This window comes from Leucoraja erinacea, chromosome 16 (genome assembly GCF_028641065.1).
Source record: "Leucoraja erinacea ecotype New England chromosome 16, Leri_hhj_1, whole genome shotgun sequence".
Classification (NCBI taxonomy): Eukaryota; Metazoa; Chordata; class Chondrichthyes; order Rajiformes; family Rajidae; genus Leucoraja; species Leucoraja erinaceus.
In genome coordinates this window covers 29,417,923-29,441,954 of record NC_073392.1, presented here as the reverse complement: position 1 = coordinate 29,441,954, position 24,032 = coordinate 29,417,923, and the positions used below count along the sequence as shown (strand labels likewise).

Here is a 24,032-nt window from a genome sequence, read left to right as displayed (position 1 = left end):
TACAATTCTTACCAAAGCCAATTAATCTACAAACCTGCACATCTTTGGAATGTGGGAGGAAACTGTAGGTGGTTTACAGGGAGAACGTACACACTCCACACAGACAGCGTCTGAGGTCAGTATCAAACCCGGCTCTCTGGCGCTGCGAGGCAACACCACTATAAACTGTGCCGCTATGCTGCCCTAATTAGGTCATCAAAATTAGCTGATGATAAGATAATTGATTTCACACTGGATTGGAGTTTGGAGTAAAATTGAGCGGTACTTTAACAGAGTTGGTGCTTTTGTTTTAAACATCCAGGTGTGGATTTGCCCAGAATGAAAATCGTAAACTACTAAAATCGGCTCTCGATGTTCTGGCAAACAGACTCAAAGCAGGAGATGGTGAATTGGGAATGGAAGAGCTCTTCAGGTAATAGGAAGCATTTCTTACTTTCAGAACTCAAATGAAAGCAAGTCAGACAACTGTTTGAAAAGGGAATAGTGTCTCCATTCTCCATGACACCCGGTCATAATTCATAAGTTCCAGGACCAGAAATAGACCATTCAGCTCACCGACTACTCTACCATTCGATCATGGCTTATCTATCTACCTGTCTCAACCTAATTTTCCTGCCTTCTCCCCATAATCCCTGACACGCATGCTAATCAAGAATCTATCAATCTCGACCGTGGAAATATCCGTTGGCTAGGCCTCCACAGCTCTCTTTGGCAATGAATTTCACAGATTCACACCCTCTGACTAAATAAAGTCATCCTCATCTCCTTTCTAAAGGTATGTCCTTTTATTCTGAGGCTATACCCTCTGGTCCTAGACTCTTCTACTTATTCTTCTTCTTCTTCTTGTTCATCATTTTATATATAAAATAACAGCAACATGTGATTGTGTTTAGTTCTGGGCACCATGTTATCAGAAAAATATTGCCAAGCTTGAAAGGGTTCAGAGAAGAATTATGAGTATGTTGCCAGGACTAGAGGGTCTGAACTGTAGTGGTTGAGTAGGCTGGGTCTCTATTCCTTAGAGCGCAGGAGGAAGAAGGGTGATCTTTTTGAGGTGTAGGGGAATCGAGGACATAAGTTCTAGGTGAAGGGGAAAAGATTCAATAGGAATCTGAGGGGTAACTTTTTCACACAAAGGGTGGTGCGTGTATGGAACAAGCTGTCAGAGGAGGTAGTTGAGGCTGGGATTATTCCAACATTTAAGAAACAGACAAGTACATGGATAAGACAAGTTTGGAGGGATATGGAGGGAGGAGAGACTAGTGTAGCTGGGACATGTTGGCTGGTGTGGGTAAGTTTTGCCGAAGTGCCTGTTTCCACACAGTATCATTCTATGACTCTATATGCAATTGAAACAACAGAAATCACAGAAACCATGTTTTAAGGTGCTTCTTAGAGGCCTATCTGTGAAATGGATTACAGACTTGGGAGGAGAGCTGTTATTAAAAGGGTATTTGAAGGAGCCAATAGACGATAGGTGCAGGAGTAGGCTATTTGGCCCTTCGAGCCAGCACCACCATTCACTGTGATCATGGCTGATCATCCCCAATCTGTATCCCGTTCTTGCCTTCTCCCCATATCCCCAATCTCCGCTATCTTTAAGAGCTCTATCTAACTCTCTCTTGAAAGCATCCAGAGAATTGGCCTCCACTGCCTTCACACTAGAGGCAGAGAATTCCATAGATTCACAACTCTCTGTGTGAACAAGTTTTCCCTTATCTCCGTTTTAAATGGCTTACCCCTTATTCTTAAACTGTGGTCCCTGGTTCTGGACTCCCCCAACATCAGGAACATGTTTCCTGCCTCTAGTGTGTCCAAACCCTTAATAATCTTATATGTTTCAATAAGATCTCCTCTCATCCTTCTAAATTCCAGAGTACACAAGCCCAGCTGCTCCATTCTATCAAAAAATGACAGTCCCGCCATCCCGGGAATTAACCTCGTGAACCTGCGTTGCACTCCCTCAATAGCCGTCATTAGTGGAGATAAATGAGGAGGAGCAACATTCTCCAAGACACCTGGTCATAATTCATAAATTCTAGGACCAGAATTAGGCCATTCAGCTGCGGCTCCATGTTCCCTGACAGTCTGAAGAAGGGTCTTGACCTGAAAAGTCAGCCTTCCTTCCATCCAGAGATGCTGTCTGTCCCGCTGAGTTACTCCAGCGTTTTGTGTCCATCCTCGGTGTAAACCAGCATCTGCCGTTTCTTCCTGCACGTCATAGCTTTAAAATCCGAGGGGGAAGATTAAAGGAGATGGGTGTGGCAAGTGTTTTTACACAGAATGGTCAGTTCTTGGAATGTGCTGCCAAGAGAGGAGGTGAAAGCAGATACAATAGTTGTGTTTGAAAGGCATCTTGACAGACACACAAATAGGTGGGGCAAGACAGAGATAGACCATGTGGAGGTGGATGAAATTAGTTAGATTGGCATTGTGATTGGTGCAACTAAAGGGTCTGTTTCTGTGCCAACCTGTTCTCTGTTCTACGAGTGGACCTTCCGTCTATCTAATTAACTAATCTACACGATTCCATTGTTGCATTTCAAATAATTCTTCATCTTATTGTTGACTAGTTCCTCTTCATTGCCCATTAAGTTTATTTATTCCACAACTTTATTTTATTAAGATACTCATGTTAAATGATGATGTATGGAACCCATTTAATTCACATGGACAATATGAGAGTGTGGGTTAATTTCTTGAAAGCAAAAAAGTGTGAAAATGAAAAGCTAGTATCAGTGGAAGTGTCATTGATTGAGCACAATTTAAACTCTGATGGTTAATTTATTTTCGAAAAGGAAATTAATTCTCGTCCTAATACTGTTAATTGGCATTTGTTTATCAAGTTGGCCAGCAAGTTCTCTGATATTCCCTTGTCGTACTTTGGCCATCAGCTGTAAGGATGTGTGTTTGAGAATACCGAATTTCTCTTCCCTTCTATTTAATGCCACCAGAGCAGTTCTCTAACTTGGGAAATAAAGTTTTAATATTTCAAGTTTTTTTGAGGAGACAAATCAAGTAAATTTGACTTTCATTAGTTTGCTTGTGAAAACGAGTCCTGTCTGGCTTATAAAATATTATCTTCATCCCTACAGGCAGACTTTCCGCTATCTGCAGAATTTCCAGAACACTATTCCCCGCTGTGCCTCTGCAGTAACTCTTACCCAGCTGCTCATTGTCATATCATCTCGATCTTCAGACAGCCAGTGCAAGGAGAAAATAGGTTGGTCTTGACACTCGTATCTTTGCTGAGAAGTTTACAGTTTGTGTTGGGGGCTGGGATAGGGCAAAATTGTTGAAGGCTAATAAAGGAGGAAGATGCACCAATCTTGAGTATCCTTTGATCTGTTGCCAACATGCTTTGAATTTGTTTGACCATACGGATAAGGAAGTTACTTTTTTTATAGTAAGGGAGCATTTTCTTCACAGCTGTTTCTGTTGACTTGCTCATTCAGCATGAGGTGAAGTTTGTGTGGTCTTTGCAATGTAAGTGGTCTGCATCTATAATAGTGCCTTTTGCACAGTTAATTCCCTTCATGGGGGCCATTTTTTTGGCAGCATGCCACAGAAGGGCAGTTTACTATAAATAAATACAAGAAGATGCTTAAACTATACAGCAGACCCTGCAACATCTGTGGAGAAAGACAGAGGTAAAGATCCATTGCCAGTCAAGATTATTTAATTATCATATGGGACAGGAACAATGAAATCTGAAGAAGGGTTTTGGCCGAAACGTTGCCAATTTCCTTCGCTCCATAGATGCTGCTACACCCGCTGAGTTTCTCCAGGATTTTTGTGTACCTACAATGAAATTCTTGCTTGCTGCAGCTTTACAGGCACATTAATCACAACAACACAACAACAAAATATACACTCATTTTTTTTCTATATAACCTTATATATTAAACATATTGGGAAAGACATGAAAATATGTTGATCATTTACAACAGATGAGATATTTTATGTGGTTGAAATTTATACAAAATATATATATAGCAAAGATTTTATTAGAATTTTAATGGCAGCTGATTATTCTCAATGTTCTCCACACAGCAACGATAGCACGGGGCTTCTTGTGCCAGTCATGGATTTTGCCAACTGGAGAAAAAGAGAAGGGCAATAAGTATAACGAAGCTCTGGACACACTCCTATGGTAAGTGCAAATAGTAATCCGATTAATCGTCTGGGATAAGAATGACCCTCAGTCTGTGTTTGCTATCTATATCAATGTGGTTTAAATGTGATGAAATGCAGTCTATACCAGCTTGCAACATAATATTGTTCACTCCACTCCTGCATTTATCGAGAATCAGATTGGTCCTGCAGCAGAATTCTTATTTTACATCAGAAGATTAGCCTCTAGTGTACACCAGCATCTGAGCTATGTAAAGCCTTCTGGGACCCCATTGAAACTGTTAAAGTTTGTGGCACAGTTTTTATTCCATTCCCCTTGATATAGATGAGCATTACTGACAAGACCATTTTTCATCCATTCTTAATTTGCCCCTCAACTAAGCAGCTTGCTAGGCTCACCAATAGAGCACTTGAGAATTTACCACATTGAAACGGGACAGGAGTCACGTAAAGGTCAGACCAGGTAAGATTAGCAGACTTGTTTCTCAAAAAAAAACCCCCCACATTTGTTAATCAGATGCTTTCCGAAATCAGCACAGTGGCACAACGGTGGAGTTGCTACATTGCAGCGCCGGAGACACGGGTTCAAACCTGACTACAGGTGCAGTCTGTAGGACGTTTGTACGTTCTCCATGTGACTGGATTTTCCCAGGAAATCTGGTTTCCTCTCACATTCCAAAGACATGCATATTTGTAGGTTAATTGGCTTCTGTTCAATTATCCTCAGTGTGTAGGTTAATTGGCTTTGTGGCACCTTGGCAATAAATATAGAAAATATATATTTTTTGAAGTGGTGCACCTGGTAGAGCTGATGCACAGAGACCCGGGTTCTATCCTGACCTCGGGTGTTTTCTGTGGAGTTTGCACGTTCTCCCTGTCTCCGTGTGGGTTTCCTCCGGATGCTCCGGTTTCCTCCCATATTCTAAAGACATGTTGGTTTGTAGGTTAATTAGCCTCTAAAATTGACCATAGTTTAGTTTAGAGATACAGCGCGGAAACAGACCCTATGGCCCACCGAATCCGCACTGCATAACTATCCCTGTACATTGGCACTATCCTATACACTAGGGACAATTTACAATTCTTACCGAAGCCAATTAACCTACAAGCCTGTAGGTCTTTGGCATGTTGGAAGAAACCGCAGCTTAGTTTAGTTTAGAGATACAGCACGGCAAAACAGGCCCTTCGGCCCACCAAGCACCGACCTGTGATCTCCACACATTAACACTATTCTACACACACCAGGGACAATTTACATTTTTACCAAGCCAATTAACCTACGAACCAGTATATCTTTGGAGTATCGGAGAAAAGTCACACGCAGTCACGGGGAGAACGTGCAAATTCCATACAGACAGCACCCGTAGTCACGATCGAACCCGTGTGTCTGGCGTTGTAAGACAGCAACTCTACCACTGCGCCACTTTGCTGCTTGTGAGAACTTAAATGTGTCGGGAGTGGGTTAGAAAGTGGGATCAATAGAACTAGTGTGAACGGATGATCAGTGGTCAGCATGGACACGGTGGGCCGAAAGGCCTGTTTCCATGCTGTATCTCCAGTAATGTCGTTATGCTCAGTAAACCAGCAAAGCAGAAGAACACTGAATGGACATTGCCAACTTTTGTTTTATTTTCCGTGTTGGCAGTATTTATTTGAAACATACAGACGACGTGTTGAAATCTGTGGAGGAAATTGCTGGTGTGGGCGTTCCTGAACTAATGAACTCAACCAAAGAGGGCAATTCGCGGACCTTTCCAACACTAACCAGGTTTGAACAGAATTATGTTTTCTTGTAGTTAGAATTACAGAATTCAACACCTTGCTGTTGTTATCATTGTAATTGCACCTCGCCTCCCAGCCTGCGCTGACTTGCCTGATCTCATCTGGAAGGTATGATGGACTACTCAATCCAAGCTTTTAAGTATGTTAAAGGGTAAAAAGTATATTTGCTTCCATTCATGGTCCAGTGATAACTTTTGAAAACAACATCTTCTCAAAGCTGTCCCAGCAGTCCTTCCGGGTATGACAAAGGTCCTCATGCACCTCCTCTAACCTCTTCTATTGCATCTTCCCCATGTGGCCTCCTTTGCGTTGGTAAGGCAAGTGTAGATCAGGCGACCATTTTAACGAGCACGTGCTCAGTCCGCCAAGGCCTGCTAGATCTCCTGCTTGCTAACCATTTTAACTCCTATACCCATTTGCATTTTAACTCCTATACCCATTTGACCTTCCTGTCCTGGGCCTCCTCCGTCACCAGAGTGAGGACACATGCAAACCAGAGGAACAGCACCTCATATTCAATTTGGCTAGGTTACAGCGTAACTTTATGAACATTGAATTCTCCAATTTCAGGTAACTAGCATACATATCAACCCCTCTCTTCCCTGGGCCCCACCTGGATTCTCACCTATTTGTCGAGATTCCTGAATCACCTCCTCCTATTCCCTTCCACCTGTATTCCTTCACAGTTCACATCTCTTCTATCCTTATGTGACACCTTTTGTCCTTTCATCCCTGACCTTTCTCCAACCATCTGCCTTTTAAAGCAGCCCCCCACCCCCCTGATTCTATCTATCAGTCCTGCCTCAGCCTCTCTTCCAGCTTCCCCTCCCTCCACACTACCACCAACCACAATCAGTCTGAAGAAGCGTCCCAACCTATCCATGGTCTCCAGAGATATTGCCTAACCCATTGCCTATTCCAGCACTTTGTGTTTTTTTTTGTTAACCAGTACATGAAGTTCCTTGTGTCATCATTCCATTACTAGTATTTTTGCATGTCATGAAGAGGATTCTGTTCATTTTTCACCCATTTTAGTTATTCATGTGAAGGAAAATGCACGCAGATTAAATGAAAATAAACAGTGAAGTAAACTGCTTGAATTTTGTGCAGGCAAACTTTTCTGGTCTTCTATCGGGTGATGATGAGGGAATTGGATTCATCAGTAAAGGAAATTCCGTCTGGCACGCAGTCCGATTCAGCTGAGGTAATGTAGATCTTTCATTATTGCCATTTTCTTTTTAAATTTAGCCGTTGCAGCACTTCATGAAAACTCACGCTGGAAGCAAAATAGTTAAGTTCAAACAAAATAGCATCCAGTTGCAGTTTGAATCTGAAGACGGGACTCAACCCAAAACGTCACCCATCCCTTCGCTCCAGAGATGTTGCCTGTCCTGCTAAGTTACTCCAGAATTTTGTGTCTACCTTTGATTTAAGCCAGCATCTGCAGTTCCTTCCTATGCAATTGCAGTGCCTTTTAAAGAAACTGAACTGGAACATCCACATAATAATGTGGATACCAGACCAGGTCAGAGGCTAGGATTCTTTCACTGACTAATTCTCTTCCCAATGCCTGTCTACCACCTGCAATGCTCAAGTCAGGAGTGTTATTGACTATTTTTCACTTGCCTGGCTGAGTGTGGCTTCAACAACACTCAAGGAACTCAACACCATAAAGGTTGTATCAGCCCACTTGTTGGGGTGGGAGATTGCAACTTTCACGTGGTCCGCCCTGTTTCGACCAATGCAATCAAACTGACGTGCACAACCAAATAAGATCAAATGAAACAAGTTGTCCTACAACTTTAGGCTGTGCACGCCATACGCAAGAAGAAGAAGAAGGAGCCCACTTGATGGGCAACTCGTCCACAATCATTCACTCACACCACCACCGATGCACGGCAACAGCAGTGTGTACCATCTTCAGGATGCAGTGCAGCAACTCATAAAGACTCTATGGACAACAGCTCTACCAGCTAGAAGGACAAAGGCAGCAAAAATGTGGGAACACTGCCATGAAGAAGTTGCCCTCCAAGTCTCACACCATGCTGACTTGGAAATGTATTACTGCTTCTTCACCATCACTGAGCAATTAAATGCTGTCTCAGCCTGCAGAACCCAACCCCTTGAATGAATAACGGAAACATGATATGTGTAAGGTTGACTGGGCATTCACAGTCAGTTGAGAAATGGTGTGTGACACTTCTTCTTCTTTCGTGTGGCTTGCACAGCCTAAAGTTGTAGGACAACTTGTTCTATTAGATCTTCTGTTTGTGCACGTCGAGTTATTTGCATTAGTTAAAACGGGGCGGACCACGTGAAGGTTGCAATCTTCCACCCCTGTGTGACACTGAATGCTAACCACGCTTTTGATTGATACTCGGGGTGAGAAGCATGTTAGGACCATTTTGTCTGTTGTCATCGGGCGGCACGGTACAGCGGTTAAGCTGCTGCCTTGCGGCGTCAGAGATCTGGGTTCGATCCTGACTACCGGTGCTGTCTTTACTGAGTTTGCACATTCTCCCATTGACCACATGGGTTTTCTCCTGGTGCTCTGGCTTCCTCCCATAATCTAAAGATGTGCAGGTTTGTAGGTTAATTGGCCACTGTAAATTGTCTCTAGTGTGTAGATAGTACTAGTGCATGGAAGATCGATGGTTGGCGATGACTCGGTGGGCAGAAGGGACTGTATCCAAGCTGTATCTCTAAAATTGAATTGAATCGCTCAACACCAATTAGACATTGACCTTTGAGGCATTATCAAACCATTTGCTTTGTGAATCTGTTGTGAAGCATAAAAATAATAGCAAATGTGACTGTTTCAATTTATGCCTTGTTAAACCCTTTCTACTTTAACTGTTTTGGTCTCAGGTGCAGATAGAGAAGCTGCTGCGTTGGAATCTAGCGGTGCGAGATTTTCATATCCTGGTAAATCTTGTAAAGGTAAATAGATTTCTTTCCTCGCAATGCTATGTAATTTTTATTTCTGTTCTAATGACAGGAAAAGTTGTTCCCTAAGCTAGTTCTACCATTCAACGTGAGCATTCTTCCCTCTCTCCCTTAATTTTTGTTTTTATTCATTAATACGATATGAGGATCACTGGTATGGTCACACTTCCCAGAATCCCATTAGAGCTGAGTAGCTTGCTATTTCAGAGGGCAGTTATTAGTCAAAAGTCATATATATAAACCAAACAAGGCTTCCTTCCCTCGTGGACAATAGTAAACTAAATTAGTTTTATGATACTAGCTTCATTCAGATTTTTACAGATTGTTTTTTATTCCAGAATTATTTGATTGACGACATTTGGTTAATTTGATCATTTTTCCAGCTGTTGGTAGTGTTTGAATTTACTTTACTAGTCCAGGCCTCTGCGTGTCTGATTTAGTGTCTCATTCACGAGCCTGTAAAAGGAATTCTAACACCACCTGCAGCTGGGGAAATGATCCACTGCAGTTAACAAAATTCTATCAATATCAGATTAAAAATAAGTGGTTGACATGAACATTTTGGGCCAAAGGAAGGGTCTCAAACCAAATCATTGGTTGTGCTTTTTCCTCCACAAATACTATCTGACCCACTGAGATCATCCAGAAGGTTGTTTTTTTTGATCAAGATTCCAACATCCATGACCACTTGTGACTCCACTTGACTTCTGCTGCTTGTAGACAAGATTTCTGTATCTTTATGACCTGTTGCATTTGGGTGCGGAGTTAACGTCACAAATTATCTGGCTGGGACAGCGGGTAGTTGTGATCCTCCGGAGTCCATTCAGGTATGACTGTGATGTGGTTGCAAAGTCAAATGCAAGCGAGACTTGGGATATATTTTTCCTCCTGGTTTCCCGTGCACACAGTTTCCCGTGTGACCAAGTGAAGCAAAGATCCTTAGGGAGTGGAGAATTACAGTGCCCTCCATAATGTTTGGGGCAAAGACCCATCACTTATTTATTTGCCTCTGTATTCCCCAATTTGAGATTTGTAAAATAAAAGATCACATGTGGTTAAAATGCACATTATCAGATTTTAATAAAGGCCATTTTTATACATTTTGGTTTCGCCATGTAGAAATTACAGCAGTGTTTATACATAGTCTCCCTATTTCAGGGCACCATAAGGTTTGGGACACAGCGATTTCATGTAAATGAAAGTAGTCATGTTTAGTATTTTGTTGCATATCCTTTGCATGCATCGACTGCTTGAAGTCTGTGATTCATGGACATCACCAGTTGCTGGGTGTCTTCTCTGGTGATGCTCTGCCAGGCCTATATTGCAGCCATCTTTAGCTTGTGCTTGTTTTGGGGGCTAGTCCCCTTCATCCCCTTCAGTTTCCTATTCAGCATATAAAAGTCATGCTCAATTGGGTTCAGATCGGGTGATTGACGGCCACTCAAGAATTTACAATTTTTTAGCTTTGAAAAACTCCTTTGGTGCTTTAGCAATATGTTTGGGATCATTATCTTGCTGTAGCATGAACCGCCGGACAATGAGTTTTGAGGCATTTGTTTGAACTTGAGCAGATAGGATGTGTCTATACATTTCAGAATCCATTATGCTACCACTATCAGCAGTTGTATCATCAAAGAAGATAAGTGAGCCAATACCTTCAGCAGCCATACATGCTCAGGCCATAACACCCCCACCACTGTTTCACAGATGAGGTGGTATGCTTTGGATCTTGGGCAGTTCCTTCTCTCCTCCATACTTTTCTCTTGCCATCACTCTGATATAAGTTAATCTTCATCTCATTTGTCCACAAGACCTTTTTCCAGAACTGTGGTTGCTCTTTTAAGTACCTCTTGGCAAACTGTAACCTGGCCATCCTATTTTTGCAGCTAACCAGTGGTTTGTACCTTACAGTGTAGCCTCTGTATTTCTGTTCACAAAGTCTTCTGCAGACAGTGGCTATTGTCAAATCCAATCCTGAACAGTGTTTCTGATGTGTCGGACAGGTGTTTGGGGATTTCTCTTTATTACAGAGAGAATTCTTTTGTCATCAGCTGTGGAGGTCTTCCTTGGCCTGCCGGTCCCATTGCGATTAGTAAGCTCACCAGTGCTCTCTTTCCTCTTGATGATGTTCCAAACAGTTGATTTTGGTAAGCCTCAGGTTTGGCTGATGTCTCTAACAGTTTTATTGTTTCGCAGTCTCATAATGGTTTCTTTGACTTTCATTGGCACAACTTTGGTCCTCATGTTGATAAACAGCAATAAAAGTTTCCAAAGGTGATGGAAAGACGGGAGGAAAGATTAGGTGCTGAGAGCTCTTACACCTGCATTAAGGAGGCCTTTAAACACACCTGAGCAATTACAAACACCTGTGAAGCCATGTGTCCCAAATATTATGGTGCCCTGAAATGGGGGGACTGTATAAACACAGCTACAATTACTACATGGTGAAACCAAAATGTATAAAAATGGCCTTTAATAAAATCTGACAATGTGCATTCTAACCACATGTGATTTTTTTTCTATTACAAATCTCAAATTGTGAAGTGCAGAGGCAAATAAATAAATGATGGGTCCTTGTTCCAAGCACTGAAAGCATTTAATATGTGCTAATTCTTCAATGGTTTGCTTAACTGTTATTGTTCGTGTAGCTCCTTACTGTAAACCCTCATTTGTATCTGTTTGCATTGGTCATGGTTTGAGTAAATCTATTTGTATATTCATTTACTAATTTTAATCTCACAGGTGTTCGACAGCAGGCCAGTCCTGGGTGTTTGCCTTAAGGTAATCAACATTAAGTTTTGTTTCAGAAAGAACTGCAGATGCTGGAAAAATCAAAGGTAGACAAAAAATGCTGGAGAAACTCAGCGGGTGAGGCAGTATCTATGGAGAGAAGGAATTGGCTACGGTTCGGGTCGAGACCCTTCTTAAGACTGATGTCGGAGGGGGGTGGGGGGGGCGGGAAAAAGAAAGGAAGTAGGCAGAGACAGTAGGACTTGAGGGAGAACTGGAAAGAGGGAGGGGAAGGAGGGAGAAGGAAGAGCCGGACCTTTTTGTCTTATTGCAACATTGAAATATCACAAAATGCATCATGTAGTACATTATTTTGTTGCATGTGATTTTTTGAAGTGGGCAAACAACATAAACTATTTTTCACAAGCTATCGACAAAGAGTCATATAATCGAGTCAAGTTTATTGTCATATGCACAGTACAGTGAGGTACAATGAAACTCTTGCAGCAATATCACAGACACATAAACACAAAAAGTTACATGCATGTTAGGAAAAGATAAATAAAACATTATTGCAAAACCCAATTAGAAAGAAAAAAGTCAATGGAAGTGCATGAGGTGATCTCTGGTGTTTTTTTGGTGAGGTAGGATTAGGGTTGTCCTTGCAGAATGGAAACCATTGACACCATCAAGGCCAATTCATACAATGACCCAGCACTAATTCCATTTTATTCTTCCAACATTCCCATCAATTCCACCCTCTCTCCATCACCACCATGGACTACTGACAGTGTTCTGCTGAAAATTCTGAGACAACCTGTTTCTGAACTTTACAGTAATGTCAGGTAGGCTTTTGAATGTGGTATGAGAAAAGAGCTTGGCAATTTTGTTTTACTTAATAGAAGGCAGTAGGATTAGCCAATACTATCTGGATTTTTTTTTCCTTTTTTCTCTTCCCTTAATGATGCGGTTTTTCCATTTTCAACCAACAGTTACTTTGCAAGATGCATCTCAGCTTGGGCTTACATCGTAAAGCCCTTTCTTCTTCTCTCCCCCCCCCCCCCCCCCCCCCCCCCCCCCCCCCCCCCCCCCCCCCTCCCATCTAATCCTGTCCTTCTAGAACAATCCTAAAGTCTTTAATTTACCCTTCAAGCTCAGTCACGTTAAATTAGACCTTGCACCTTTTGTAGTGTTCAGGAGTCTCAATCTAAATCATAGGGTAGATTGTCAGTGTCATGTTTCCATGGCAGTCATATCAAAACAAGAGAGCTTAAGTTTAAAGTGAGGGGAAGCAGTTTTAAAGGAATTATAGGGGAAATTTTATTTTCACACCGAGAATGGTTGATATCTGGAATGTGCTGTTAATGGAGGTGTGAGATCCTACACAATTACTACTAAAGACATCTAGACAGGCTCTTTAATAGGCAAGATAAAAGAGGATATGCATCTAATGTGGGTAAATGGGATTAGCACAACACGTTCAGCATGGATGTGGCGAGCTAAAGAGCCTATTTCTGAACTTCCTCTGGACCCTATCCAACGTCAGCACACCCGTCCTCAGATATGGGGCCCGAAACTGCTCACAATACTCCAAATGCGGTCTGACCAACGCCTTATAAAGCCTCAGACATTGTAGAGAGACTTAAACCAACATTTATAGCGTATCATATTGAAATACACTTTAATCAGGGTACCTCAGACAAAATAAAAATAAATGATTTGACTGCATAAACTGTATAGTTTTGATGGAATCAATTTCTTTGATGGAATTGATGCAGTTTTCTATTTTTTATATTTTGTGATGCAGCATGGACGCCTTTTCATTGAATCTTTTCTGAAGCAAGGCATGCCACTCCTTGACTACAGCTTCAAGAAGCACCGGGTATGAATTTCCCACAATGAATACAACGTTGTAGTAATGGCAAACAAAACTAATTTCATCAAGTGGCACAGATATTGTAAATGAAAGCTGATATTTATGAGATTGATATGAAGAGCCTGGAAAGATTATGAATAGAATAATAATAACATGAGTCTCCCTGTGACCTGCGTGGCTGTTCCCCGCGTGCTGTTTTCCTCCCACACCCCTGCGGCTACAGGTTTGTAGGCTAATTTGGCTTTGGTATAAAAATAATTGTGAATTGTCCTTCGGGTGGAGGATAGTGCTAGTGTGCAGGGATCTCTGGTCAGTGCAGACTTGGTGGGCCAAAGATCCTGTTTCCGCGCTGCAACTTTGAAGTAAGAAATGATAATTGGTGAAAATCTGCAAGTGGTGAATTAATAGTCAAATGAACCGGGGGAAAGACCTACGTTTGCGCAATTTCTTTCCCAAAGTGCTGTATAACTATCTAAGTCCTGTATAGCAAGCCTCACAGCGCTAGAGACCCAGGTTTGATCCCGACTACGGGTGCTGTCTTTACGGAGTTTGTATGTTCTCGCTGTGACCACGTCAGTTTACTCTGCATGTTTCGGTTTCTTCCCACACCTCAAAGACGTACAGGTTTGTAGGCTAATTGACGTAAATTGTCCCTAGTATGTAGGTTAGTGCTGGTGTACGGTGTGATTGTTGGTCAGCCCAGACATAGTGGGCCGAAGGGCTTGCTTTCACGCTGTATCTCTACAGTCTAAAGCACACGGTTGTTCAAGGCTAGGTCTCACAACCAGCACCATGATTAAGTGATCAGTATTGCCCAAGGTACTTGAGGGATAGTGCTCCTAATTTCTCTTTGAAATAGTCCCAGTCGAGAGGGATGATCAGGTCTTGAAATAGTATCTCCTGCAGTTAGCGTCTTCAGCAGTACAGATGCCGCTCAACTGTACACACTTCCAGCCACAATTATCTGTTCAGATTGAGTGGCATTCTGGTGTGGCAGTTCATTTAAACATACAAAGTTTGCAAAATACTGAAGATCATTCCAGGGAAAGGGATTTCATATGTTTATTTTGATAATAGTCTACAGGTCTTTAAAATGGACTGGAGAAATGCAAGGCACAGTCGAATCTTTCTCAATTATGTTTTACAATATTCATTTCCCTCTGCTATTTCTTCAGGCAGGTGGCAGGCAAGCAATTTTCTACTGAACCTCTGGTGATACCATTCAATGGTTTCCTGCTTAAGATCACGGCCTGCCTATAGTGCCTGCACTGAATCATTGCGCATGTTTCTTTCAGACCTCTTTTGTCAAGGTCAATCAAAGTTATGAAGCACAGGTGCCTCACTGAAATTATGATATCCCTGCTCATTGAGTTACTCGAGAACATTTGATAATGATCAATGGAGAACTCTATTAAACTTCTAAATGTCACATAGTTGGTTAAGGGGGAAGGAGCCAGTAATTATGTTTTAACTTCACTTTTACAAAGCTATTTTATTTTACAATTTTAGAATTATATATATTATTTTCTCCTATAATTTATATCTGTGCCCTGAGATGTCCTTTTTTTCTTTGCCTTATAGGATGACGTTCATAGTTTGCTGAAAACTCTACAGCTGAGCACCCGTCAGTTGCACCATATGTGTGGACACAGCAAGGTATCACTATTATATAAGGTGTTCAAGTTGCAAGTAATTGGTATCAGCCAGCTTTCTTGATATATGTTCAAATTTATTGCAAGAGAAACTAGATTGAGACGCAAACTCTGCTGCTAATTTTAGGCAACTTTGTATTGGTTTAATCAATTTAATTACAATAGGCATTTACAGTAAGTAATTCGGGTGACACAGCTGTAGAGCTGCTGCCTTACAGCGTCAGAGACCCGGTTTCAATCCTGACTGGGTGCTGTCTGTACAGAATTTGTACGTTCTCCCTGTTACCGCGTGGGTTTTCTCCGGGTGCTCCAGTCTCCTTCCACAGTTGAAAGACACACAGGTTTGTAAGTTCATTGGCTTCAGTAAAAATTGTAAATTGTCCCTGGTGTGTGGGATATTGCTAGTGTAGGGTTTGTCATTGTTCGACCCGGTGGGCTGAAGGGCCTGTTTCCACACTGTATCTCTATACTAAACTAATACACGAAGATCCCTAAAGATCATTTAAGTGACATGAATGAGGAACATGTGGGGAAATGTATCAGTATCCATATCTTGTACGTTGTGAACCGATTTCACAAAATGTCAATGAAGACAAAATCATAATGCATTTTGCGTTTTTTAGTTCTAGAGTCACAGAATTTTACAGCCCACAATGTCCTTGCCATTCTTAAAGCCCATATATAATTATAATAATTATATGATTATTTATTATTGATTATATGATTAATTATATTTTATTTCCTAATATCTCACAGTATCAATGATTCAGTGATACTTGATTATCACATGTACCTGGGTACAATGAAATGCTCTGTTTTGCATACAAACCCGGTAAAATCATATAGCTGACTTTGCCTAGTCAGTGCACAAGTGTCGCCACGTTTTGGCGCTGCCAAAATTAATAACTGTTATCTGCAGAGCACGAATTTTGTTGTAATTTAAAATTGCCTTTCTCTCCCCTATGGTTAATTTGTAGATCAACCAGGATACTAATCTGACCAATCATGTCCCACTGTTGAAGAAGCTGTTGGAATTATTTGTGTATCGAGTTAAAGCAATGTTGACCATCAACAAATGCCAAGAGGCATTCTGGCTAGGAAACCTCAAAAACAGGGACCTGCAGGTGATTAGATAGATATATCTAAATATATACATTTTTTAAAGAACAGATTTATTTGTAAGTTTGTCAAAATAGTATATTCTGTTAAATTGTCATGTGTTTATTCTGTCACTCTTACATTTGACCTTGCTTGCCCCTAGGTTAGAAAATTGCCGCTTCAGATCCGAAGCTTCAAATATTCTCTTCAATGTTACCCACCTCCCTCCTAAATTAACACATGAGCATCCCTTCAAACTCATTGTTCCCCTGGATTTCAATGCTTTTGGTCCTTCCTGCTTCACATCTCTTACATTCCCAGCATCTAGTTAATACCCCACAAAAGTATCCAACTCATCACCATTTCCTGATCTATTTCACCACCTGTTTCTTTCTAAATAACTTATGCTGCTGATGATTATGATTCACACTTGCTATTTCCCACCACGTAGAGTCATACAGGCCCTTCAGCCCAACTTGCCCACACCGACCCAACATGTCCTATCTGCACTAGTCCCACTTGACTGCGTTTGACCCATATGCCTCTAAACCTATTAATTATATGATTATTTATTATTGATTATATGATTAATTATATTTTATTTCCTAATATCTCACAGTATCAATGATTCAGTGATACTTGATTATCACATGAACCTGGGTACAATGAAATGCTATGTTTTGCATACAAACCCGGTAAAATCATATAGCTGACTTTGCCTAGTCAGTGCACGTGTCGCCACGTTTTGGTGCTGATGAGATTCAAAATCGCGAAATAGTTACCCCCTCCGATTCGTATTAAACCTTTTCCCCTTCACCTTAAACCCATGTCCTCTGGTTCTCAATTCCCCTACTCTGGGCAAGAGATTCTGTGCGTCAACCCGATCTATTTCCTCTCATGATTTTATACACCTCTATAAGATCACCCCTTAATGCCATCTGTTTCTCAGTTTGAATGAGGACACTTCAAAGATACCCAAGTATTGGTCTGACAATGACTACCGTGGTGGACCTTGTTCTGATGTTACTCTCCCAACCCAGATGTCTAGTTTTGTCAAACTTTGACTGAAAACTGTCCTGTGCCTCCTATATTCTCTATGGACAAATGGCATTCTACATTATTCCTAGTGCGGTTGCTTATCATGCAGCAGGACAATCCTGAGAAATCTTATTTATTAATTTATTAGTTAGCTATGAGCATATAGTGGGTTCCCTTGAGAGAGGCCGAATATTTTTACAGAACAATGGAGCACAGAAACCATTCTGTTTGTGCCAAATACCATGCCAAGCGAATCTAATCTCTGCCCGCACGTGATCCATATCCCTGTATTCCCTGTTTATCCTTGTGCTGATCTAAAAAGGAGGAAGACTGACTGAACTTTATTGCCTTCCATCACTGTGGTGGATGTTTATGTAAAGTTCTATCGTTCTTTTTCATTGTGTTGTGTTCTTTTAGTTGTATGGCAGCATGGTAACTCAAATATCACTGTACCTTAATTGGTGCATGCAACAATAAATGTGAATCTGAATCTGAAAACCTCTTAAATGCCTTGATAATCACCTCCGCCATCCCTGGCAGTGCATTTCACCACTCTACTCTGGAAATTGCTAATATGTGCCTTGAGCAATGTTTCAAAATGAAGGCCTCTCATTCGAAAAAACACAGTGCACTAAGGAACAGCACATCATATTCTGGTGAGGTAGTATACAACACTACGTTATAAAGATTGAATTTTCCAATTTTAGATAACATCACTCCTCCCTCCACCCTTCCCCCACATCTCCTCCCTGTTTCACATCTGGGTATACACGCATTTCTTCCACAATACAGACCTTCTGTATTCCTCTCCCCATGTCCCATTCCACCTATATCCTTTCCTCTGGCTTTACATTTCACTATTCTCTGCCCTCCTTATCTCACACCCTTTTGTCTTATTTTCATCTCTAGCCTTTGTCCACCCATCTACCAAACAAATCCCCCTTCACCAGCATTCAGCGATCGCCCGGTCTTTTTCCCCATCCCCACCTCTTTTCCAGCTTTCTTCCTCCTTGCTACAATAATTCTGAAAAGGGGTCCTGACCCGAAACATCGCCTAACCATTCCTTCCAGACTGGATCCATTGAGTTCCTCCAGCATTTTATGTTTTTTTTTGATAAACCAGCATCTGCAGTTCTGTGTGTCTTCACGGGGTTGACTCCTTTTATTGAACAGGGAGAAGAGATTTTAACCCAGCAATCCCAGGAGGAGAGTGGAGGTGATGAAGCATCACAGTTACCTGAAGACGATATGGAAGAGGTAAGCTCTAGGAGTGCGTTTGTATTGAGACGGGGACCATAACTAAGTAAGTACCTATTTAAGACATAATATTGGACCAGCTGAGGAGATGATCAATTAATACTTGGATGTGGTTATCAGCTTATTTAAAAATTGCATTTATTTTAATGGATAACAATAAGCAAGATAATAAGGTCGTTTAAATCCGTGGAATAGGTTTTTAATGCTTGGGCCTGGGTTAGAAAGTTGCATTCTAATCTGAAGCTTCAGATATCAACAACAAGGTGTCAAGAAGGTAACCAAGCTCAAGGAAGGTGATACCGTGAAACTCGGCTGAAGGGAGAGTTAGTGTCTTAGGGAAGGGGTTAATCTAGATTGGAAGATGCATGGGATCTAAAGCAGCAGTGATCCAGACACTGGAATTTTCTACAGAAGTCAATGACAGCAAATTCAGTTGACAAGACAGGCAGGAGTATTAAATTGCATTCATTTGTTGGATTAAATCGCATTCATGTCACTGCTAGAGGCCTGACAGGCAAGGTGGATGAACTTGGAGCATGGATAAGTAAAACAGGTGATTCTTGTGGGATAGAATTGACAGAAACAAATAAAGAGAAGCTGCATTTTTGATGAAGGAGAATATCACAGCAATAGTCCGAGACAAAGTTACTGAGGAATCATTCAGCGAGTTTTAATGGGTGGAGCGAAGAAATAACTTACCTTGCTGGAATTGTACCACATGCCCTACAAATGAGAATGAAAGGAACAAATATGCAGGAAGATTGTGCAGAGCTGCAAGGGTAATAGTGTTGCAATAGTTGGGGATTTTAATTTATTAAATGCAGACTGGGACTGCCATAGTGCTTAGAAGGGGTGGAATTTGTTAAACGTGTTCAGGAAGGTTTCCACAGGTGAAATATAGAGGACCCTCAAAGGAAGAGGGCAAAAGCTTTACCTACTCTTGGGAAGTATGGCAGGGCAAGTGACTGTGGCGTCAATGGGGAAGGACTTTGGGGCAAACAGCCATCGTTCTATTAATTTTAAAATAGTTACGGAAAAAGACTGAACTGTTGCAGAAGTTGAAGTTTCAAATTGAATTTTGGTGGTAATAGACAGGAGCCAGTAACGGGTGATTGGAGTAGGTTGTTTGCAGACAAAGGGACATTGGGCAAGTGGTGGGATTTTAAAAGTGTGTTGAGGAGAGTTCAAGATCTCCACGTTCCTGCTGGAGTGAAGAGCAAGGGTGCAGGAATGGGTAACCCTGCATGACGAGACATATGGTCAGAAAAAAGAGCATGGTTCAGATAGTCATAAGGAATCAAGTACATCCCTGGAGGCAGGAGTGTATGTCAGGACATAAGGAAAGAACATTTTGGAGAATCCAAAGAGATTACATTAGGAAGTAATACTGATGGGGTACACAGAGAGTATATTAAGGGACAGAGAGTAACTGGGGAGAGACTAGAGATCGAAGTGTGAATCGTGAATTATCTGCAGAGGAGAACGCTGTACAATTTGTTTGTTTTCTTGCAGGAGGTAGAGGAGGAAGAGAATGATGAATGTGAATCCAAAATAAGGAAAGCTACAAGGGATGACGAAGACTCTGACACCGACTAGGTCTTTATTAACAATATTCATGCTGAGACACAAAGCAATTACAGATGTTTACTGATTGCTCTATCTAGAATTAATTCAATCAGCCAGGCTATATCTCGCCTGACTTCTGGTTGTTTCGTAATTCCTTGGCCAATCTTTAGGCCAGAGGGTTAGTCTTAAAAATTTTGGATTTTGAGATCTGTGACTTCTCATCTGGATGAGCCCCATCCCAACATACGATAAAGAGTTTAACTCCAACTGATGCTGCATAGTTTAATCATTGTGTATCATTCCTCTTTAGGCTTTCATAGCTTGACCATTCAGTTCTGTGGGTTTCAAGGCATACTTACAATGATTTTAATAAAAACACATATCTGTGCACCTATGGGGAATTAGAATTAAAGATAGACTGGGATGAATGTACCTCCTGAGTAATGTTTGATGTGATTGGCCATAATGCACAATCTCTCTATGATGAGACAGGAGATCACAGTTCTTGAATATCTGACTTTTTAGTTTTTGATTGATTGATGGAAAGACAACATGGAAACAGACCCTTCGGCCTCCAAAGTCCACGCTGACCATTAATCACACTAGTTCTACGTTATCCCACGTTTGCATCAACTTCCTGCACACTAGAGGCAATTTACGGGGGTCAATTAATCTACAAACTGGAACATCTTTGAGATTGGGGAGGAAACCGGCGCACCTCTAAACTAAAACACCGAGAAGAAACCCACGTGGCCACAGGGAGAACGTGCAAACTCCACACAGACAGCACCCAGGGTCTGCATCAAACCCGGGTCGCTGGCGCTGTGAGGCAGCGGCACTACCAGCTGCGCCACTGTGCATAAGAATTTAATTGTGATAATGCTATCGTAGCCCAATAAATGATCTGATTCCAATTAGAATAAAGTTGGATCTGCTTATTCGTATATTTTAACTTTAGGTTTAAATAGAAATTGACAGTTTTGCATTCATAGAGTTCCTTTCATATCCTTAGATAGACACCAAATGCTGGAGTAACTCTGCGGGCCAGTCAGCATCTCTGGTGAAAAATGGATAGATGATGTTTCAGGTCGGAGCCGAATCCTTCATTTTCTCCAGAGATGCTGCCTGACCCAGTGAGTTACTCCAGCATTTTGTGTGTATCTTTGGTATAAATTAGCATCTGCAGTTCAATTCCTATCCATTTCAGATTGCTCTAAAGCCCTTTATTTTCCTTGAATACTCTGCAGTGTGGGCACTGGGTCATAAATTACAATATGCCGCTATGATTTTCATTTCTGCTCATTGAATAAGTGGTTCCACGCCTTAAAAGGTTTTGGTGAGGAAGCAGGCACGTTCCTCATTCTTCATTATGAATGGTGTGGAGGATGGGTTGAAATAACCTGATGAGGAATTTTGTAAACACATTCTGATATCAGATCATCAACCTAGACCTTTGGAAATTCCAATTCCATAAATGGAAATGTGATGTTAATTCTATTCATCTGGTCATTTCTAGGCCGTTACTGAGGGGGAATAAAGATCAAGAAAAACAATTGGAATGTCCATGGCTCTTCTGAAAAGGAATCTTACCAATTTTACTGTGTTTGTCTCACAACTGGAGTCCAGTCCCACCCTACATACTCTTCATGTTCCCTGAAGCAGCCACATTAATGACTTATCCAGGACATCGCGGGAAGACCAACAAATGAAGCATTATCAATGCACTTTAAAGAACACGTAAAATTTCTACCTGGGGTTCACCTCGCGTTGCATTCACAGCTGCCGACGATGGTCCAGAGGTGTTTATGGGGTTTGTTAGAAATTCCAATACCATCACCTTCTTATGTTTTGACAAGCTGATCTTTAGGACCCATCCTGGAAAGCCTTGATCTTTGCTGAGGCTACTGGATGGAGACAAGGATTGTAGGTTGGGAGTCACTGGTGGATTTGGTGCACAAATGATGTGAGAGTTAAGAAATCAGCTAATGGTGTGAACAATAATGGGGACAGACATTTGGAGTGAATGTCAAGTTGAGTTTAGAACGGGAAGTGAAAGAACAAAACCTTTAGTTTAACTTGCTGTTCATTTTATATAAATATACATTTATCTTCAGCCTCTTCTTTTAATGTTGTTGATTATTCATCGCAGTCCATTGATATTCCATATCCTTGTTCTTATTAAATGTACCACGATGATTGGTATTTGAACTCTCAATTTCATGATTGAAATTTGAATTTAAATTGAAATTCAGATATGTTGTGATAGGGAACAGAGAGCCTATGCAATGCCCCGTGGCACATCGTCGAAGGCGGTCCTCTGTTCTCCATTTTGGTTTCTTGGCTCTGATATCGTGGACAAGACACAAGTGAATGTTAGGCATTGCCACAAAGGAAGAGGCAATTGAAAGCAAAGACATATCTGGTCAATGAAAGTCATCTATCAATTGCTAGTTTTGTCGAGGAGCAGGTATCCTGCCCAACTTTTGCTATGGATTGTGTGTAGGAAGGTCAGGATAATCTGATACAATCTTTGGAATTGCTTTGTGTTTAAAATATCATCTTTAATGAACCCAGTTCTTTTAGATGCATTAAAGCATTTCAAGAATTAATTGATAATCAACCAGAATTTTGGGCATGCAGAGATGCAGGTCATGTCTTGCCATACATTGCTCACTTGTATGATATTCACAACTGCTTATAGGTTTTGAACTGTGAATAATCAAAATTATTTGGCGCTTTGAGACTTAAATAACATACCTTGGTATTTATCCAACGGCATACAGGATTGCAGGTTAATTAGTTTGGTAAAAATTGTAAATTGTCCCTAGTGTGTGTAGGATAGTGCATGTGTGCAGGGACGGGTAGTCAGCATGGAGTTGGTGGGCCGAAGGGCCTTTTTTGCGCTGTATCTCGAGACTAAACGCTCAATACTTTGAACTGACACCAGGGATTTTTAAACATTTGTAGTTTGTTGGATCGGAACATTTTCTGAAATGTTTCTGTTCCTTGACTTGATATTTATTAACTACATAAATTAATGTTTCTTTGTTGTCGTTTTCATAGATGGTGTACCACGTTGCAATGGTTTAATTTAACAGGTGGCTTTGATAGAAACGGAGTACAATATATACCCCATTATTTTGTTTTGCTCATCATTTAAACGAACCAGCCATAAATTTCTTCAGTTTCTTAACCTTCAAATTTTACTTATCTGTATGTATCGGCTACATTTTGAAATTGAAATAAATCTCATTTCAGTATTTCAGATTTTCATAACAATAGTCTTAGCAAAAATTGCAGAATGAAGATGAAATTACATTTATTAGCAGACTAAAGAAGAGCTTTATAAATGGCAATCTTTGGTGAAAGCTCATTATGCCATTCTAGTATCCGGCACGGTGATTAATTTGTGTTTAGGGTTAACATTACAACATTTATTTAATTGGCAATCAGATATTATATCAGGTAGACTGTCATATTACAAGAGCGATACTTAGAAGGCAATATTTTTTCGTTAAATAATGGATTCAGTTGAAATATATTGGAGCTTTGCTTCACATGAACAGAAGGTTGATCTTGGGACTGGTTCTGATTGTTCATGGATGGTTATGACTATATATGATTGGTTGCATGCATAAACCAATCTACAGTAAATAACTGTCCAATTTTGCTGAAATGCCCTCTTTCATCATTTAAATAAATGTAAATAAGGAATTACTATTGGAATCGGTTTTATGCTGCTCAACTCAGTTTGTTTATTACAGGTATTATGAGCTTTATAATTGTAAACTGTTGTTAACAAGTTTTACACTGTATAAAATTAAAATTAAAGTTTGACTTTTAGTGAATTTCCTACTTGTGTAATTTAAAAAAATAATTGGGAATACATGTTTTTGCTTGAAAAGATGCTCCAGTATATCCCCTAAATTTGTTTAATTGCTAACCATTGCAAC

The 24,032-nt window shown here is 40.8% G+C and overlaps 1 protein-coding gene across 3 annotated transcripts in view; it reads left to right on the top strand.

Moving 5' to 3' along the window:
- Window positions 1–23,939, top strand: part of fancd2 (FA complementation group D2) — an 88,842-nt gene extending 64,903 nt beyond the window's left edge. For 2 of the 3 annotated variants that reach the window (XM_055648024.1, XM_055648026.1), the window contains 13 exons: window positions 302–412; window positions 3,096–3,223; window positions 4,054–4,153; window positions 5,780–5,902; window positions 7,027–7,120; window positions 8,785–8,856; window positions 11,605–11,643; window positions 13,400–13,474; window positions 15,050–15,124; window positions 16,098–16,244; window positions 18,430–18,513; window positions 20,026–20,109; window positions 21,596–23,939. In XM_055648024.1, coding sequence (XP_055503999.1) covers window positions 302–412; window positions 3,096–3,223; window positions 4,054–4,153; window positions 5,780–5,902; window positions 7,027–7,120; window positions 8,785–8,856; window positions 11,605–11,643; window positions 13,400–13,474; window positions 15,050–15,124; window positions 16,098–16,244; window positions 18,430–18,513; window positions 20,026–20,109 — 1,132 coding nt within the window. In that variant the 3' untranslated portion in view covers window positions 21,596–23,939. The other variant, XM_055648025.1, reaches the window with a different exon arrangement.
- The last annotated feature ends 93 nt before the right edge of the window (window positions 23,940–24,032 follow it).